The sequence below is a fragment of the Hypanus sabinus genome, chromosome 27 (assembly GCF_030144855.1).
Source record: "Hypanus sabinus isolate sHypSab1 chromosome 27, sHypSab1.hap1, whole genome shotgun sequence".
Classification (NCBI taxonomy): domain Eukaryota; kingdom Metazoa; phylum Chordata; class Chondrichthyes; order Myliobatiformes; family Dasyatidae; genus Hypanus; species Hypanus sabinus.
Genome location: NC_082732.1, coordinates 28,726,968 through 28,748,403, shown reverse-complemented (window position 1 = coordinate 28,748,403; position 21,436 = coordinate 28,726,968). Strand labels below are relative to the sequence as shown.

Genomic DNA, 21,436 nt, shown 5'->3' with positions numbered 1-21,436 from the left:
AATCTCAGAAGATCAGCAGTTTCTGAGATACTCAAACCACCCCATCTGGCACCAACAATCGTTCCACAGCCAAAGTCACATTTCTTTCCCAGTTTTGACATTTTGTCTGAACAACAACTGAACCTCTTGACCATGCCTGCATGCTTTTATACATTGAGTTGCTGCCACACGATTGGCTGATTAGATGCATGCATTAATGAGGTGTACAGATGTTCCTAATAAAGTGACGACTGGGTGTAGTTGTAGGAAAATCCCTTAGGGTTGAGGGTGATGTTTCCATTTGAATCTTGTGGGTTTAGAAGAGGCTGATATGACTGACGTTAGAATCAAACTCTCCCACACATGGTGCTGGGTGTGCCCGACTGGTGGGCAGGAGGGTGTGTTCCCCTCCCTGGATCTGCATTGCCCCTTAATACCACCCTGGTTGCTCCTTCTCCATCCAGTGCACTCAGGGGACAGAGATCCCCAGGCGTCAGTCGTTCATTTCTTCAAGGAAACTGTGAGCGAATCCTTAAAGCTTCCAGCTGTCCACCTGCTGATCTCACCCCATGGCAGAGCTTGGAGCAGTGTCTGTTTCAAGGGTCTGCTATAAATGACTGTAATGTCTGATGTGACATACCTCTCACTAAAACATTATCACACACACCTCGGAGTAGCACTTAAATATTTCCTCACAGCATCTCTGACATAACACACCGCTAATGGTAGCAATGATGAAACCAACTCCTTCATGTAATGCCTGACCTGAAACACATCTCTTGTTTTAACATACTGGTTTAGCACATCACTAAATGTAACCCTCTCTGATGGAATACGTCCTCCAGTGTAACACTGAACACCACTCACAATAACTCTGCCAGAAGACAACCCCTAGTGTACAGGGGTTAGTCTATTTCAATCTGGGTGCTCCGTCCACTTGAGACAAACTTAAGTCCATGATCCACAGCCCACACCTGGATTCGGAGAAAATTCTTATGTCCTAATTAATTTCATCAGCAGATGTTGGTGGCATAGAGTGGGAAGACAGGAAGGGAATTGAGCCTTTGGGCCCTATTTCATATTAATATTCTAACTTGTTCCCTGCTGTTATAAACCCAACAGAACAAACCCCTCCTTTGGCATCAGTGTTAACAGAGTAGCTCGGTGTGTGTGTACACACACACACACACACCCATCCATCCAGGAGGGCAATGACCACAGACAGAGTTCTTGCAATATTCCACCTCCATTGAGGCCAGTATTCCTACTGCTCACTGGTAGCTGAGAAAAACCATCCCTGCTTAGGCCAGAGGTCTGTGAGACTTCCTGCCGTGTGTGATACAAAGATGGACTATCATTTCCACCCACCCATGTTGGTGTCCTTCCACCCATCCCCTCCCCCTCCCCAGAAGGTGGTTTCAACAGGCAGCGCTTACTCTGTCCGTACTGGGCGTACTGGTAGCCGGGCACGGGGTCCATGCTGTATCCAGACGTGCTGTAGGCGGGCGTGCAGTAGGACTGAGATGTGGGCAGGCTCTCCACAGCCTTGATGGAGTCAGAGCGCTGGCTGCAGCTGGCGGACAGTGGGTTCGAGGTGTCCAGGCTCCCGTGCAGGGGGGAGATGGAGAAATCATGCTGTGGCTGAGTGGAGACTGCTCCGGGGTTACTCAGGATGCTCATCACCTGCGGAAATGGGACCGAGAGGGGTAAGGAGAGACAGAGAGAGGATTGGTTAGAGGAGAGGAAGAGAATTAGGCTTCCAGTCTGGGCTGGGAGGTGGTAGTGGGAAAGAGGAAAGGAAACCATGAGGAGAGAGGAGGGGTGCTGAATGAGAAGGAAAGGATTGGGGAAGGGATTACAGTTGGTTGGGTAGGAAGGGGTTAATGAGGAATTAGAAGGAGATGAGAAAGAGAGGAAGGAAGTTGGAGGATAGGTGCTGGAGATGCTGCAGAGTATTGAAGAGGAGGGGAGGGGGAAGAGTGAAGGTTAGAGCCCAGGGTTTCACATTATTACTGGCCTCAGCCCCAGCAGTGAGTTGGTGGTCAACATTGGCTCTTGAGATCCAGGCTCAGGCTCCTAATCACCACTCAGCGACTTGGGCGCAGAATGAGTGAGAAGAAGATCGGGTTTGATGGAAAACACACAGGGAATGGCAGTTTGAGTGCGCAAGGAAAGGGATGGGGGTAAGTGGGATACTGGGAAAGGCGAATGTGAGATTGTGGAAAAAGAGATAACATGGCAATAGGGGAATGGGTAGGAAAGGTGGATTGGGAAATGGATAGATGGGATGGTGTGATAGGAATTGCAGATGAGGATTGGGAGGCTTGGGATGGCAGAATGAGGATAAGAAATATGAAAATATGGGAATGGGATATGTGGAAATGGTGATGGGGAATAAGGATGAAGGAGTCGGGCTGGTGATTGGATAACCAACAACAGCGAACATGCTGGTCATACACAAGGAGCAAAATGCAAACCTAAAGAGTATAATTAGAACATTAGAACAAGCTCGCCGACAGCTTCACACCAAAATTAGTAATCCCATTAAACACGGGAAAACCTGGACAGGGAATTTTATAAAATTTTTCTCCCCACAGTTTGTTCCCCTCCCTTTCCAGATGGTGAACATGCAAAACAAGGACGAAATCAAATAGCGCGCGACATCTGCAAAGTTTTATCCGATCAGTGCTGAGTGGGTGGGGGGGAGCAGAGGGCAGGGGGGGGGATATCCGAGTTGGTTAGCTGTCAATCACCCAGACCGACAGGACTGCTCTGAAATCACAAACAGACTGCAGTGATTACTGTTGGTGGATGGAGACGGTCTGTTCCCAGATCAAGGCTCTGCCCTGAGAAGTTTTTCCAGGCTGGATCACTGGGCTGTTCCCTCTGTTTGGAGAGGATGGTTTATGAGATAAATCCAAGAGGTAGGCATAAACATAGCAGTCTTGCTGAAAGATACACAAAATACCTTCAGGGCATCTCACACTTTCCCTGCAAGATAGTCATTCTTTGAGGGGGAGAAAAATAATTAATTTTGGCAACTTCAGAGCCAACAGCCTCAGGGAGTGCTAATCCCACAGGGACCATTACTTAACCCACACAAACAGCCTTGGCTGTTAAACAACAAGCTATCTGTCCCACTTACATGAGCTCCTGTTAAAGAGGGAACTGTTCTACTGGGCACCCTTATTTAAAAAAAGGGCCTCGCTGTTAGGGCCCCTTATAAGAAAGTTGGACAGTGAGGACTCGATAAAGACGGAGTTAGTGACCCTCATTAAGAGAGACTTGCACTGTCAGGAGTGCATGTAAAAAACGGTCTTGCTGTGAGGACCCCTTATAAAATCAGAGTCTCCTTGTCAGGACCCCTCATAAAAGAGGGCTATGCGCTAAAGAATCCTCGTAAATAACCAGCCATACTGTTAACACCCCTTATCGGAAGGAGCGTTAGCGTCAGAGTCCCTTATAAAGGGGGAAATCGGTAACAGCACATTGGGGGAGGGTTACTGAGGGGCAGTGTGAGGGAGCTGCCTTAACAATAGAGGTATTGTCAGAAGTAGGGAGTGCTCCACGAGCAGTTAATCCATCTCTCTCTGTCACTCAGTAACTCCTTTCCCAATGAGCTGGGAGATCTGAACCTTCTGAAGAGGAGGGCCAGGGTATCGCTTTCACGTTTTAAAAAAGAAAGTTGTGGAAGTGCCTGAAATGTTCCCTCGGTTTGAAAACTGATAGCTGCAAATTTGCCAAATGAAAGTGTTCCTCCAACTCACCAATAATCCAGTTTTTATTCACTTGTTCCTTGCACAGAATTCTCATGGGGCGGCAGCCTGCTGTTCTATGGATAAGTTTCCAAAGTTTTACTTTGGATTTGTAATGTTATTAAAACATTGTCTAAAACGCAAGCTGTGAATGGATGGTGGATGGGATCACTTCACCACTCAGCAATGCGACGACCAACTCCTCTCATTCCCACCCAGATACACTTTCACTCTTGGCAGGGCTGGGGGATTTCTAAAACTAGCCTGCCAGAATCAGGCTCTCCGACTCATCACCGCATGGGGGGGACTGTAGAATATCTTGGGCTGATAAAAGGGTTTGATAACCTTCTAGTGTTTGAACCCAAACGGGGGAGAGGAATCTCAGTTTATTTACTCTCACAATGAGCCGTTGCTCCGTCTCATCTTACTGACAGCTTGGCTCTACTAATGGTTGCAATCTGCAGCAGCGGGGAGCTGTAGTGTTGTAACATCTACCAACTGCATTATTACAGATTGGAACCTGCTGCTTGTGAGCGAATTCTTCAATGAAGAGTTCACCACACTATGCTTTGACAAGGGCCACGTTAGTGTATAGGGCGCCATGGCGGCTTAGTGGTCACACGACGCAATTACAGCACCCGAGACCGGGGCTCAGTTCTGCCACTGTCTGTGAGGAGTTCGTGCGTTCTCCCGTGACATGTGGGCTCCCCCCGGGTGCTCTGCTTTCATCCCACATCCCAAAGACCTGCTAAGACAGGCTAATTGGTCACATGGGCATAATTAGCTGGAAGGACCCGTAACCACACTGTATCTCGTAAGGCAAAAATAAAAACAATGAACTCTATGCTACAGTAAGTCACAGCGGTCAAGACACTGTTTGACGCACAGTGCAGCGGTGGGAGCATTGAAGGACTTCAGCAGAAGGTCGGGAAATGCTGACAGGAAGTCTGTACGGTCAGAAGGCAGTGCGAAGGGAGATCCGGAGTTCTAGAAGAGTGGCTTTCAGAACTCCATGCATGGCTGGGGAGGGGATTGATGGGGGATCTCTGCCCTGCAACACTGAAGGAGTGCTCCACAGTCAAAGGGAGGGTAGCGCAGTTGGAGGCTCAGAGCCCAGTGATGGTACACAATCAGTAGATCAGCAATGCGAAAATCTGCACAGCCAAAGGCCTCTTTATCCCGATGGAACACGAAGCAACTTCTCTCCATCTCCATCTGGGTTCGAACATTTGCCAAGCCAAAGCTACATCCCCCTACTGACGTTTTGGAATCTTGCTGAAGAAACAGTGGCTGCTTCAACTAACGACAAAACAGTGTTCTTCTCTCTGCTGAGAATTACTTAACTCAAATTTATTTTAATTAAAGCCTACCCATCTATTCTAGTCCCATTGGCAAACACTTGGGCCATAGCTTCTTATCGCAAGACAGAAAGAGGCCATTCAGCCCATTGAATGTATGCCATTTCCCAAAGCATTCCCGACTATCCATGGCCACACTTAAGTGAGAGGAGACTAGGGCATTCAGGGGAATCTCACACAATAACAAAAGCTACGGGGAGCCAGCACAGAACAAAACCACACAACTAAGGCCTTTTGGCCTCTATGTTGTGCCAACCTTTTAACCTACTTCAAGATCAATCCTACGCTTCCCTCCCAAATAGCCCTCCATTTCTCCCTCATTCATGCGCCCACCTCAGGGTCTCTTATGTCCCTGATGTATCCGCCTCTACCACCGCCCTGGTAATGTGATCCACGCACTTACTACTGTCTAATATCCCCCATATACCTTCCTCCTCCAATCTCCTTAAAACATGCCCTCTTGTATTAATGACATATTTTTCTTACAAATTTTGATGACAAAAAAAGAACAGGCAAACTCCACCCGAGGTTGGAAAGGAACTCGGGTGGCTGGAACTGCGAGGCTATGTCACTTCAAGGTGCATTTATAGAACAAGTTATAGTAATTCTGTCAAGCCTGAGCATAATCAGTTCTCCACAAGCTTTCACAGCTTTAAACTATGATCATCAGAACATACTGCAGCAGGGCGATCACTATTCAGACAATCTGCTTAACAGCTGCAGTGGGAAGTGCGGTAGAGTATAACAAAAAGAGATGTTGAGAAACTGAAATTGCAAATAACAATCAACTTAGTTCAGTAACCTTATTGCACGTTGTGATGGAGAAATAGAAAGAACAGATAATGGAAATGCTGTGGGTGTACTGTGTCTGGAGTTTCAAAAATACTTCAATAAGGTATGTAGTGTACCGTATTGCAGGATCGTTACCAAAACTAGAAAATAGAACATAAAAAATAAGGAAATATTAAAAGATATTTAGACAAGTACATGGTCAGGGGAGTTTAAAGAAGGATATAGGGCAGGTGCAGGGAATGGTAGACAACTTGGTTGGGTTAAACCAAAGAGCTGTATGATTCTGCCACTAAACAGGAGCAGGAATAAACCACTCGACCCCACAAGCCTGCCTGCCATTCAATATCTTAAAAAGCTGATCTTCCTCTCAGGCCTTACTTCCTCTGCACCCTCACTAAAGCTTTCACATCTTTCCTAGAATGAGGTGACCAGAACTCAATGCAATACTCCAAGCGCCTGGGAGGAATACCTGGACTGGAGATTGTGTCTTATGGAGAAAGGCTGAACAAGCTGGGGCTTTTTCTCTTTGGAGCACAGAAGAGCAAGAGGTAATAGAGGTGTATAAAATGATGAGAGGCATCGACAAAGCAGACAGGCAGCAACTTTTTCCCATTGCAGAAATGGTTAATACAAGAGGGTTTGATTTTAAGGTGACTGGAGAGAAGTATAAGGAGTAATGTCAGAAGTAGTTTCTTATTCACCCAGAGAGCTGTTGGTGTGGAATGCACTGCCAGGGGTGGTGGGGGAGGCAAATAAATTATGGAAATTTAAGAGACTCTTAAGAAGGCACGTGGATGAAAGAAAAGTAGAGGGCTATGTGGGAGGGAAGGGTTAGATTGATCGTGAAATACGTTAAAAGATTGGTACAGCATTGTGTGCTGAAGGGCCTGTACTGTTCTATGTTCCTGTTCTGTGCCAGCTTCATACCCCTCAGTTCTCTGATCTTTTCAATAGAAACCTACTTCCCCCAGGAACACCCCAATGATCTAGCTTCCACCACCCTCCAGAAGAAAGGAAGGATGGGAAATAGACTAGGGATTAAAATCTTAAGCAAACGGATGCTAAATAGAAAACAGAGTCTGTTGTTTAAGTGGGTACCAGGCTGGCATACCATAATGATCGTTGCTGGGATCATTGTCCACAACTTCCATCAGTGATCTGCAGATGGCATCTCATTGGGAGGTGCAGTTAATGAGAGCAGGACAGTGATAAAATACAAGAAACACCACAACTTGCCAAATGGGCATGTAATTGAGTAGTTAAAAGATTAAGTTAATTATAATTAAGTATGAGGTAATAGACTCTGATTGGAAGAATAATTAGATGTAAGGCTCATTCAAATATAGGAAGGAAAGGTTTGATTGACCCTGGAGTAGGTTAAAAGATTGGCAAAACATCCTGAGCCAAAGGGCATGTATTGTGCTGGTCTGTTCTGTGGTCCATTAAAGAAATTTGGTTGACGATAACACAGAAGCACATTCATTAACAGTGCCAAAACAAGTTCATAAGTCTTTAAAAAGTAAACAAGGAACAAGGTGCATCGCTGTTGGGACAGAATAGATAGACGTGTAAGAGCCTGGTCAGACCGCCTGGAATACCCCAGATCTGCTCCCAGTATTTCATCGAGGAATTATTAGAAGCATTATAGATGTAAATTATAAAATGAGTCCACAGCAAAGGCATGAGAAATCATAGATAAATACTGAATTTAATTCACCCAGTTCAAATTTGATCAAGTACTTAAAGACCAAAACTAGTAATCTAAATTGATTAAATCTATTAACTTCAATTAACAAAATAAGTAAAACGCTGTAAGAATGGGAGAGGATGGAGATAAGGCAGGGAAAATGGATGAAATGTATCTGAAATGCTACCAAAACAAAAGATGGAACGCACTAATAAGTTACAGCAGATGGTTCTCTTTTTTTTTGTCAAGACTAGGACTCTGTCTTTATCTTTAAAGATTAGCCTTTTTTTTTGCCAAAATGTTATTGAAACTTACAGTGAAATCTGTCATTTGCATCCAGGACCAACACAGTTGGAATATGCACTGGGGCAGCCCGCAAGCGTTGCCATGCTTCCGGTGCCAACATAGTATGCCCACAACTTACCAAAGCTAACCCTTTTGAATGCAGGAGGAAACCCGAGCACTCACAGTGAGAGCGCAGAAACTCTTTACAGACAGTGGCGGGAATTGAACCCTGATTATGGATCACTGCCGTTGCAATAGTGTTGCACTAACTGCTATGTTACCATGCCAACCCACTAAGTAGAGTTAGTGGTTTAATAAGCAGAGGTTTTGAAGAACCACTCTATCCTATCAAGCGCATATCCTGTGCCATGTGGGAAGACAGATGTACAGCAAGTGATTTCAGCGGGAGGAGCCGGATCTCCAAGTTATGGAGTTCGAGCTGCAGCTGGCATACCTAATAATCCTCAAGGCTGGCATTGTTTGATTTCCTTAAAGAAAGCACTGCCTTAGTGTTCAGAAGCACCAAGAGGCTGGGAGCCGAGTGCCAGCGTTCTTCAGGAAGTGGTCACTCCACAGCTTAAGGTACACAGGCAGAGGGAAGACAAACAAAAGGAACTTAATTAGATCTCCATAGGTGCATCTTGGTACTTCAGATCACTGAGGAGATGATTGTTCCTCCAGTCAGCAGAGTCAGTCCATGACAGAGTTGGTAGCTCAGTTCAGTATAGTAACGGGGCATTCAATAGTGCGGGAGATTGCCAGATATTTCTGCAGTCACTGATGTGATTCCAGGAATGGATATTGCTGCTTAGCCCCAGCATCAAGGACATCAGTGAGTAAATGCAGAAAATTATGACAGACTTAGACAGTTGAAAATGTGTCCACAAAGCAGAGGTCTCTGAAATGAAAGGGCAAAATTTTACGGTAAGATGTGAGAATTTATAAGGGATTGCAGGAAACCTCTTGGACCCAGAGGAGAGTCGGTGTTTGCAATGCACAGCATGGGGGAGTGGTGAGGATATTTCACAACAGTTTTTTTTTTAAAGTACTTGTATAAGCACTGAATACAGAACATGTGGACCAAGTGCTGGTAAATGGGATTAGCATAAATGGATGGTTGGCTTGGGTAAGATGGATCAAAAACCTTATTCCTTATCATCTCTAACAGGGAGTGTGGACATCATTGTCTATATTAGATTTTCTAGACATAGGCAAAAAATGCAATGAAGTCCCTTGAGAAAATTATAGAGATATAGAAAAGAGACAAAAAGCAGAACATCAAAGGAATAATCCCAGGATTACTGTTGGTGCCCTGCACCAGTGAGACCAGAAACAGGAAGGTGGTTCAGAGGAATGCAGTCTGGAGAGAAGGTCCAGGACAGAAAGCTGCAGATTCCTTCTGCACCGGGACCTGAGCTAGCAAGCTGGGACCTGAACCAGCTGGAACAGTTGCACGTCGATATGGATTGGAACCAATTCAACAGCAAGTTCATGCTTGTGCATTTTAGGAAGATCTAAATGAATTTGGCAGGGAACTGAGAATAGGAGTGCAGGTTATTCAGAAAGAAGTAAAATTAGAAATGGGGAGATATCTTGAGAGGAACGTCTGATAGTGATCTTTATCACAGATAGCAACAGAGATTGGAAAAAAACAGGTGGTTGTAATATTGCTTAAAAGATCAATTATGGTTGTGGGAATAGGCAATATGCTAGAAGGATCATTAAGTGGGGGTATAGCTGGGTAGAAATGGAACACAAAAGCAAAAGAGTGCATATGCTGAAAAACCAAAGTAAACGGACAATACTAGGAATATTCAGCAGAATATTTCCATACATCTGGGAGAATACTGTGGGTCCCCAGTCAGAGGACCATGGAAGAACAAATAGATAAAGAAACTGCTGGGACATGCAATTACATTATGGCAACTATTCTGAGAATTTGACTAACTGAACTTTAACTGTGATGGATCATGTAAGAGATGTAAAGGGTTCAAACTAATTAAAGCGCAACCAGATTTAGCCTATACTGACCAAATACATGGAGAGAGCAATTCAGTCTCAGTTTTAGGGAAAGAAACTAGGCAGCCGTAGTTAGTATAGGCAAATCAATGTTTTGAGACTAATGACTATGATTCAGGTAGAAACGTATTCTGTTATATTCATTTATGGAAGGTACAAAGATTAACCAGGTACAAATGTTCTTTCTTAGAGAGAAAGAGATCAAGTTTGCTTAGTTGAGATGTAAAGGTTCTAAAATTAGCTTTAGTTGTCACATGAACTGCAAAACGTTCAGTGAAATGCATTGTTTGTGCCAATGATCAACACAGGCCGAGGAGAGTGCCACCAGGCTTTCGGCACCAACTCACGAACCCTAACCCGTACAACTTTTGGAATGTGGGTGGAAACCAGAACACCTAGAGGAAACACACACCGTCAAGGGAAAAATGTACAAACTCCTTACAGACAGGGGTGGGAATTGAACCCTGGCCTTTCAATCACTGCCTCGGTAAAGTGTTACACTAACCTCTATGCCACCGTGCCACCCCTTTGGCAGAAAGTTATTCCAGCCAAAGGGCAGTGTGAGGTTTTGAGTCAGGTACTGAGACTATAAGACATATAAGTCTACTTCACCACTAGACCATAGATCCCCATCTTCCTTCTCAACGCCATTCTCCAGCCTGCTCCCCATAAACTACTGAGTGCCTTTATAACCATATAACAATCACAGCACGGAAACAGGCCATCTTGGCCCTCCTAGTCCGTGCCGAACCCTTAATCTCACCTAGTCCCACCTACCCGCACTCAGCCCATAACCCTCCACTCCTTTCCTGTCCATATACCTATCCAATTTTACCTTAAATGACACAACTGAACTGGCCTCTACTACTTCTACAGGAAGCTCATTCCACACAGCTATCACTCTTTGAGTAAAGAAATACCCCCTCGTGTTTCCCTTAAACTTCTGCCCCCTAACTCTCAAATCATGTCCTCTAGTTTGAATCTCCCCTACTCTCAATGGAAACAGCCTGTTCACGTCAACTCTATCTATCCCTCTCAAAATTTTAAATACCTCGATCAAATCCCCCCTCAACCTTCTACGCTCCAATGAATAGAGACCTAACTTGTTCAACCTTTCTCTGTAACTTAATTGCTGAAACCCAGGTAACATCCTATCTATGTGGAATGCTCAGAGGTGCATTGAAAGTGTAAAGTAAATGGAAACTATTCACTATAAAGATAGAAAAGGACTAAAAATGTTGGCAAATTAAATTAAGTGTAACTCTAACATGCTTGAAAATTACTTTTGGAAAAAGAAACTGAAGGAGAAAGTAGAACCAAAAAGGCAACTTATCTATGGCGAGACAAGATCTGGGGACAGTGCGGCACATACTCAGCATGTGTTATTACAAAACAACAGGAAGATGTAGACATTGTATACTGCAGCATGTTGGCTGGGTTAAACAAACGGAGACTGAAAATATGAATTAACAGTGTCTTTACTAGAATAAAACTTCGTACTAAAGAACAGAACACTACTGCAGCACAAATTTTGTGTTAGGGTGCCACAGTAGTGTTGCAGTTATCCTTACTTACACATTTACAAATCCTTACACATTTACAGCTCCTGACACTCTGGAGTTCAGAGTTCAACTCTGGCGCACCGGTAAGGAGTTTGTACGTTCTCCCCGTGATTGCGTGGGTTTCCTCCGGGTGCTCCAGTTCCCTCCCACAGTCCAAAGGCATACTGATTGGTAGGTTAATTTATCATGGTAAATTGTCCTGTGATTAGGCTAGTGTTAAGGAGGTAGGTTGCAGAGTAGTGTGGCTCATTGGTGCATGAGGGCCTGTTCCACAGCCTACTTTTAAAGAAAACAAACTAACTAAATAAATAAATACTTGTTATTCTGTGCAGCAGTGTTGTGGTGTTCTATTCTTTGTAAGCAGATAAAATCAGAGGCACAGATAAAATCTTTTACACCTGTTAAAAGAAGTAAGGTAGAAAATAATGGAAGTTCTGACTATCGTTTTCCAATCCTCTCTGGTTAGTGCCATGGTGCCAGAAAAGCCTGTTCAAATGATGTAATTGTTCAAAAAAAAGGCAAGAAATTAGAGGCCAGTTAAAAGTTCTCAGGAAACTTCTATAGGCCAGCAGTAATAATCATTTAGGAAAACATTCCTTTCCTGATATTTTGTAATATTACATGGGAAATGTGGGCATAGAATTAAAACCATCGGCAAGGGGAGATAAAGAGAAATATTTTCACCCATTTGTGGTTGGAGTCTGGAACTCAGTAACCTGAAATGACAGTTCAGGCAGGAACAATCATCCCATTTTAAAAATTGTTGACTGGAGCTGGAAGGTGGCATTGGATGGGTCACCTTTGGCGCGCGCGTGCACATGCACACACACACACACGTTGTAAATTTCAATGGTTCAATGACTCAAAGGTGAAAAGGACATTTACTACAATGATAACAGAAGTAAGAGGAAAAATTGAACAAGGTGAGGCACTTCGTTCTGTAATTGTGTGACCTGATATGAGGTCACTGTGATAGTGAAAAAAACTGATAGGTAGACACAGGGAAAATGTTTCCTACAAGGAAGTTGATCAATAATTTATATCACAAGGAAATTGGATAGGTACACAGGGGAAATAAACCTACAGGGCTACAATGATAAAGTGGGAAATTGGAAATGACTGGGTTCCGCAGAAAACCAGCTTAGTCTCAATGGCCTAAATAGTTCCTTCTGTGCCACCATGGCTCTATAACTCTATTACTAACTATTTATGGTACAGAAACAGGCCATCCAGTCCAGCAGAGGTATGGCCCACAACCACTGCAGACAAGACCAGAACCAAAGGCCATATATAAATACTTCAGCTAGGAATTCCAAAGTTCAGAATAAATTTATTATCAAAGTACTTGTAATATACCAGAGATTTCTTCTGCTGCAGGCATTTACAGGATAAAGGAAATACAATAGAATTCCACACAAAAAAAACTCCATAAACAGACAAAGAATGACAAGCAATGTAAAAAAAAGACAAACTGTGCAACTTAAAAAAAACTTTGGGAGCAACTCCTACACGTAAAGTGTGAAATTCACCACTATGAGAAATGGTTAAGTGGTATGTTAGAGGTTGATCGATAAACAGATAGGGAGAAAGATATAGAAGGATGTATTGATGAGATTAGGTGCAGAAGTGGGGGAGGCTACTCAGGCTGAATAGGTTGTTTCAGTACAGTAAATAGGTTGCAATGGTCATAGAACCAGTACTCTCCAATACTACCTATACAGTGAGTTTACATTTACCATTTCTGCCTCCATTAGTAAACCTTGAGACAAGATACTCAGAAATTAGCCACTTTGACCATCACTCCAGTTAGCTTCTTAGGCTACTGAATGCTTTGGATGAAAGATATCCCTTTAATTGTTATCGAGTTGGGAACCAAATCCACTGTGTAAATTGGCTCCCGGCAAATTGAATTTGTTGCCATTCAGACCCACTTTCCAATCTTCCACATCTGATATGAAGACTCCACCCCACATCTCATCTCACTCTCTTTCAGAATCTTGGCCAAAGTATGTACAATTTTCTTTGTCTCTGAGAGTCCCATCCTGCTTCTTACTATTCACCAACATACACAAAATGCCGGATGAACTTAACAGGTCAGACAGCAGATATAGAAGAAAAGAAACAACCGATGTTTTGGGCCTGGATACTTCAACACGATTTTATTATCTACCCATTCGTTACATACTGACAGTAAATTCATTGCTTCATTTTATTAAACTTCCACTCAACATATTCTCTCTTCGCCAGTCTTATTTCCCTCTTTGTTCCCTTACACATCTCCAAGAATTTAGATTTGCTTTCACTTGATGAATTCACATTTTATGCTTTGTACAATGTCTTTTCGTGTTTCGTCAGAGCTACCATCTCTCACATAACTCCGCCTTTAAACTTCTGGGAATGTACCCAGCCAATAATATCCCCACATAGGTTGTTCCATTGAAGATGCTCCTGTTAATCTTCGATTGCATTATACCCTACTTACATGACCTGTCCCATTAAAGTCTGCCCCCTCCCAAGTTAGAAGTTCTACTGGAGATTGTCCTTGCCCTTATTAATCTTAATGCTTGCTCAAAAATTTTAGCTGTCTTTGACCACCAACCCCACTCCCCCAGTCCCAGATCTAACAGTGACCCCTTCCAATTTGGACCAATAACATACTGGTCAGGGAAGTTCTCCTGATCACATTTTGGAAATTCCTCCTTTCTTTAACATTGTCCTGATTGTATTCAAGTAATTAAAACCCCCAACATCTCTGTGCTACAGCTTTTAATTACCTCTATAATTTCTCTGCAGGTTTGTTCCTCTAACTTCCTCTCACTGTGAGATGGGGTATAGAATATTCACAGTGACATGGTCAACTCCCTTCTGCTTCTCAAACAGATGTTGTCCTTGTTCACTCAATTATACCCTCTGTTTCCAATGGGTTAATTAATTCGCCAATCAGTACCTCCTTAATCATCAGGACCATAAATTCTGCAGATGCTGGAAATCCAAAGCAACACACACGAAATGCTGGAGGAACTCAGGAGGCCAGGCAGCATCCATAGAAATGAATAAACAGTCAACATTTTGGGCTGAGATCCTTCTTCAGGAGGGGGGTCAAAGACAGTTAAAATAGCAGGGTCTCAGCCTGAAACGTCAACTGTTCATTAATTTCCATTGGTGCTTCCTGACCGGCCGAGTTTCTCCAGCATTTTGCGTGTGTATCCTCCTTAATCATGCTATCTTCTTTTCTTCACTAAATCATCTTTACACCTGTGAATATTAAGCACCGGGTCTTCGCAGTTTTAAGTTGAACTTTTGTTGCTGACACTACACCCACCTGATTTCCCACACTTGCCGTTACGTGCACGTGGTCTAAGCCTGTTCTCTGTTCCTTCCCGTTCTTAGTCTGTCCTATTGAATGAGATACTACTTGCTTCTGTGGAACTATCCAAAACTCTCAACTGCATGCTTCTTAGTCCTATTCACTGCTTCTAAATGCTACTGCCATCAAATCTCCAGACACGGAAACTTGGATTGGGTAGGTCTCCCAACGGCCGCACACTGATCCTCCTCACCTTCCTGATTCTACTCTAGTGTGTAGCACAGGTGACAACCCAGCCATCACCTTCCTGGCTTTCCGCAACTCTCTCCCTAGCTCCTGAACTCTGTCCTCTCTATGCCCTTGCTGTCCGTTAATAATCTGGTGAGAATTCGTACAATCTTATTGAAAGGTATCCATAAAAATGACATAATTGAGAAGCTAAAACAAATCGTTGGTTCAATCGGTCTCGGCTTAACTTGGATAGAAATAGAAAGGGTCACCATGATCTTAGTGAATGCTCAGCCATGGTCTCAGAATGGCGGTGCAGACTCGAGGGGCCGAATGGTCTACTTCTGCACCTATTGTCTAGTGGTAAGCCCTTCCAGTCGTTACCTAAATGTATCCCTCCAAAGCGCCAATTTGGTTAAACCATCGGATAATGGGCTGCCGAGGGGAGGGGGAAAGGATGCCTCTGCATAAGCGTCGGGTGTAGGGGGAAAAGACCAAGAGTGGTTCCCGAAATACTGAACTTGCTCTCTTTATTGTTGGTCTGCAATACACCGGTAATATTTACCTTGAGTGTGAATAACATCCACCTTCTCTCAGCCGCGGTAACAATTGTTTTAATATTCGGAGGATTCTGGGACAATTCCGGAGTGCTGCATGGGATCTGTTAGCAAATGATTTTGATTAAAGTTTAAAGTTCACTCTGTGTCTCGTTCGCTCCACGCTCTGTATCAGGAATACGCGGTAACCCCCTGCGGGCGCAAGTAATAGACTACGCCGAGTGACTTATTGGATCCAAACAAGGTTTCTCGAGATCTTTCGGGTCTCCTCTGTGGTTTCAATGAAACGTGAAAGTAAGTCAAAGTACAAAGAGCGAGGAGGGGGCTGCCCGGGGCGACGCTGTTTGCGGTGCTGATAGTCCAAGGCTTCAGATGCCTGCCCTCCACGCCATCAATCAGTCCCTGTAATCTGTATCGAGTGCGGAAAGAGGGTGTGAGGGAAAAGGACGCTGGTCACAAAACCAGATCCAGTCGTTTTTTTTTAAAGAGTCTTTTTTTTCCCCCTTTAAGTACTGATTGCTTCGGGCAAATATCTGAACGAGAGAGGTGGGGGTTGGGGCTGTATTTAAAGGGGAAGAAACAATTGGAAACTGGGTCTAAATGTGACAACAAATGAATTCAATTCGCAGGGAGCTAATTTGCACATCAGATTACAATGGAATCTGTGACCAGGCCTGATGGCAATTAATGGAGAAGCCGTATAGCAGCTTTAGAGAACGGTCTGAGTGACTGACAAATGGAGCTAATTTCACGTAATTTAATCCCTTCACTTTCATATTTCAGTTTGCTGATGGAAGCCGATTTCTAAAAAGACAGTTTAACCCTTTGGCATATCACGTTGTTAGAGTACAGCGTAACACTCCATTCCCCATTGGGTGACTGAGCACCCGCTCCCGAACTTCTCTCCCATTGGCACTGGGTGACTGAGCACCCCTCCCGAACTTCTCTCCCATTGGGTGACTGAGCACCCATTCCTATCCCTCTTTCCCACTGGGTGACTGAGCACCCCTCCCGAACTCTTCTCCTATTAGGTGATTGAGCACCTACCCCTATCCCCCTTCTCCCACTGGGTGACCAAGCACCCACTCCCAAACCCCTTAACCTAATGGGTAATAGCACCCTTTCACATTCTCCTCTCCCACTGGGTGACTGAACACCCACTCCTATCTCCTTCTCCCACTCCCATTCCCTTCTCCCAATGAGTGACTGAACACTCACTCACATGCCCCTCTCCCTCTGGACGACTGAGCACCCACTCTCACTCATATCTCCCACTGGGTGTCTGAGCACCAACTTCCACACTGCTCTCCCGTTGGGAGATTGTGTGAGCATCCCTCGTCGCATTCCGCACCCACGGCCAGCCAACTCCCCCAATGAGTCAGCTTATCACGCCCATCATCGAATCATAGGGTGACACAGCATGGAAAAGGGCCACGTGGTCCAACTCATCCATACCAACCCTGTTAATCCCATCACACATCTCTGTCCACAGCCTAAATTATCCAAATGCTCACTTAGACTTTAAAAACATTGCCAGTAATCCAGTTTCAGCCACAGTCCCAGGAGGTGAATTCCAGGTAATCCCCACTGTGGGAGGAGAAGGACCTCTCCTATCCCCTCTGATTTCCTTCCCTTCCCCTCCCCTTTTACTTTTATTAATCTCTGATATGGGGGAAACTTCTTGCCGAAGGTACCCGATAAGGACCTGCTATAATCCTTCATTTCTCAATCATGTTCCCCCTGAACTCCTCCACTCACAAGGGTGAACATGTAGCTTCTCCAGTCTGTCCTCTTTCAATGGTGACTGAGATAAAGTTTAAAAATTCAAAGTTAATTTATGATCAAGGTATGTATATATCACCAAGTACTACCCGGGATTCATTAGCTTGCGGGCATTCACAGTGGAACAAAGAAACACAATGGAATCAATGGAAGATGACACATAGAGACTGACGAGCAACCCATGTGCAAAAGGAGCTGTGCAAATACAAAATAATAATTATGATAATTAATAAGTAAATAAATACTGAGAATGGATTGTATAATTCTTGAAAGTGAGTTAGTACTTCCCTACCCCCCCCCGGGGTAACAGAATCTCTGTCACACCCCTTTCCCGGGTGGGGGGTGAAGACTCGCCCAATCCCACTGAATGATGCTGCATTGCTGCCCACTGTACCACCCTCCGTACAGCACTCCTTCCACTGGTAGGGAACTGGCTTCCAATGCCTTTGCAGAGCCCTCGGGACAAGCCAGTGGGACCATCCCGTGCTGGCTCGACCAGCTTGTCGGACCTGTACCTGAGGTGCCCCGGTGAGAGAAACGCGCAGCTCGGCGTCGTTGCGAAACCAGCCCCAGGGAAGCACTTAGACACTGTTCTGCAGAGTAGCCCGAGAAGCTGCAACATGATCAGTAATCACATCGGAGCCTTACAGACCTCTGCATGGAACAATCACACACATACATCCCTGTATTTCACTCTTACTGGGGACTTCAGCGGGAGGCATGATAAAGCACCTGCCATCCTTCAAGGTTTGAACTTAATAATCGTGTGTACGTCGAAGTGTAGTGAAATGTGTCATTCACACCCAAGGGCGCGCTGGGGACGTCCAGCAAGTGTTGCTATACACCCTGGAACCAACACAGCATGCTTGGCAGAACCACAACAAAACAGGGCACCGCGAGGAACGGAATAACGACAGCAAACCCAGCCCCATTCCTCCCTCCCCACACACACTTACACAGTCCTCCAGCACGAGGACACACCGCCTCTGGCCTCCAGTAGACTCAAAATACTGGAGAATTTCACTCTCCTTCAGCCCTTCCTTCCTGTCCAAAATAATATTCCTGCCAAGACATAGTAAGAGGAGATCCCAAACACACATTGGAAGCAGCCCCAGAGCAACAGACACACTTGACAATAGTGCAGGAGGAGGCCATTCGGCCCCTCGAACCAGCACCGCCATTCACTGTGATCATGGCTGACCATCCGCAATCAGTACCCCGTTCCTGCCTTCTCCCCATATCCCTTGACTCCGCTATCTTTAAGAGCTCTATCTAACTCTTTCTTGAAAGCATCCAGAGAATTGGCCTCCACTGCCTTCTGAGGCAGAGCATTCCACAGATCCACAACTCTCTGGGTGAAGAAGTTTTTTCTGAACTCCGTTCTAAATGGCCTACCCCTTATTCTTAAACTGTGTCCTCTGGTTCTGGACTCCCCCCACATCGGGAACATGTTTCCTGCCTCCAGCGTGTCCAATCCCTTAATAATCTTGTATGTCTCGATCAGATCCCCTCTCATCCTTCAATGAGGAATCACAAGTAGAAGAAGGGGGCAGTTGGGTGAGCAGGATGTTTTACCTGATCCAGGTTTGATGGGACAACAGACAGGGAGCTTTGCCACATTTGCAGCCCAAGTTGTACCTGACTTAACGGAAGGACCATGTGGGGTTAATCTCCTCTGAATTACTGCCAATTACTACACTGAAACGATGGGAAATAGTCTCAGTTAATACATTAAAAGTTCTGTGATTCTCAGATGGCCAATCCTGGGAATTGAACTGGGGGGAGGTGTGGCGGAGAAGTGTCAGGATATCTTTCAGCCAAAATAAAGCAAATTCACCAGCTTCAAAATAAATTGTGATGACCGCAATTATGGGGATTTTCACGCCTCATTCAATCTGTTCTAATTAATAGACCTGGACTGGACAGTGTTTGTGACTGAGCCTTGCTGCCTCCTGTCTGGCAGAGAACAGATGACAGAGATGATTTCTATCTGGTCTTCATGTCACTTGGCTAATTGGCTGCAGCGATTTAATGAAAACTGAAAAGCTCCAGAAGGAAAGCATGGTGAGGGAGTTGGGAGGAAGCATTTGGAGTGGGAAGGGAGAGGGAGGGGAAGGGAGTTTAGGGCACGAGGAGCAGCTGAAGGTGCGAGGGGGACATAGGGGAAGAATGAAGAGATGGGGGGAGGCGCGGAGTGTGAGGGGAAACAGGAAGTGGATCAGCAGGGAGGAAGGGAAGGAGAATGGTTCAGAGGGGTGGGAGGGGAGGAAGATGACAGGAGGAGAGAGGAATGCATGCAATCTTGTTTCCAGGGAAAGGGAGTCAAAAACCAGAGCTCATAGGTTTAAGATGAGAGGGGGGAGATTTAAAAGGGGCCTGAGGGGCAATTTCACACAGGGGATGGCTGGTATGTGGAACTACAGTGCTGTGCAAAAGTCTTAGTCAACGAACCAATTGTCTGGAATCAAATTACCTTGTCTGCTATGTCAGGGCTGGGTGTGTCTGCAAGTGCCACCCACCCACCCCCCCCCCACTACACTGGCATCCTTCTCTATCACCTGTCCAACACCCCTCCCATGGCACTCTACCCCCACCATTCCCAACATCCTTTGCTCATGTCAGATTTACAGACTCACTGTCCGCTCCACATTGACAAATACAGTACTGTGCAGAAGCCTTAGGCTCGCTAAGACTTTCGTTCAGTACTGTAGCTGCCAGATGAAGCACTAAAGGCAGGTGCAACTACAACAAACTTGGACAGGTTCCACACACAAGATGCCGAAGGAACTCAGCATCATACAGAATCTAAGGAGGGAAATAAACATCTCAGCTGTTTCCCTTCATAGATGCTGCCTGATTTGCTGAGCACTGAGTGTGTGTTGCTCAAGATTTCCAACATCTGCAGAATCTCTTGTCTCCAAGACTCGGACAGGTCCATGGATAGGAGAGCCTTAGAGGAATGTGGGCCAAACACAGGCAAATGGGACTAGCATAGATGGGCATCTTGGCTGGCATGGATGAGTCGGGCCGAAGGGCCAGGTTCTGTGCTGTGCTGCCCTGAGAGAGGGAGAGATGGTGGTGAGGGGTTGGAATAGAAGGTTGGGAGATGGGTGAAGGGGCAAGGGCAGAGATGGGTGGGAGGTGAGGGGGCGGAAGAGAAGTGGAGAGGGAATGATGGCCACAGCTATGGGTAGGAACTGTTTGAGGGAGAGGTGAGAATGTGGACCTCAAAGGAGGAGAAAGAGGGACATTCCCTGGAGAAGTCTGACAGAGCACTGGGGTGTGGTGTAAATTTAGTTTTGCTGTCATAAAAAAGGGTATTGTCTCAATAGCAGTAAGGGATTGGTTTATGACTACGGGATATGGTCAAAGGAAACAAAGAAAGCATGTTTCGTATTTGATGGAGATCAGAACTGAACATATCGTTTACAGTACTGTACAAATGTCTTCAACATCCTAGTATTTATAAGTGCCTAAGACTTTTGCATAGTACTGTAGTTTGCCAGAAGCCTATTGCCTAAGGAACACGATCGCCTGTTTGCACAGATATCATTGATGCCACAGTGGGAGGGATGTGTTCCTTGCATTGGGGGATTCTGCTCTTCACTCTAAAGTGGTGAAGACTAATTTTCCTTTAATCTACGCATTAAGAATCTTGGCACCACAGTTCACTGGAGATGAGAAAATCTGCAGTTCACTGGAATTCAGTTTCTCTCTACGATTTACAGTCTATCACAATACACATTTAATGGTTCCACTCTTAGGAACTAACTCGGAAAGTGTATAGCTCGGCTGGTTAATGATTGGGTCGAGTTGTTCTCTGATCTTGGGGAACAACTCAATCCAACCATTCCACTCTTTACTCCCTCTCCAGTTTTTCTCCACTATGGTGTCAACTAACCAGTGAAATGCTGCCCGTCAGTAAAACATTTCATCCATGAGCAAGAAAGCAACAAACTCACTCTGCAATGTTCTAAGGGCAAACACCTTTGGAATAGCCCCCCCACCCCCAGTCCTCTAAAGAGACAATGAGAGATTACTCTGAACAAGTTGGAACATAACCCAACTGATCAGCATGGGAACTCTTCCGCAGAAGAAAATGATGTAAAATTGAGTTTGTAAATA

At 45.0% G+C, this 21,436-nt stretch overlaps 1 protein-coding gene across 6 annotated transcripts in view; it reads right to left on the bottom strand.

The window, feature by feature from the left end:
• LOC132382169 (paired box protein Pax-7) overlaps positions 1-21,436 on the bottom strand; it is a 145,410-nt gene that overhangs the window by 8,440 nt on the left and 115,534 nt on the right. For 4 of the 6 annotated variants that reach the window (XM_059952102.1, XM_059952103.1, XM_059952106.1 and 1 more), the window contains one exon: positions 1,416-1,662. In XM_059952102.1, coding sequence (XP_059808085.1) covers positions 1,416-1,662 — 247 coding nt within the window. Of the gene's footprint in view, positions 1-1,409; positions 1,663-8,361; positions 8,387-18,995; positions 19,010-21,436 lie in introns of all 6 variants that reach the window. The other 2 variants (XM_059952105.1, XM_059952101.1) reach the window with 2 other exon arrangements.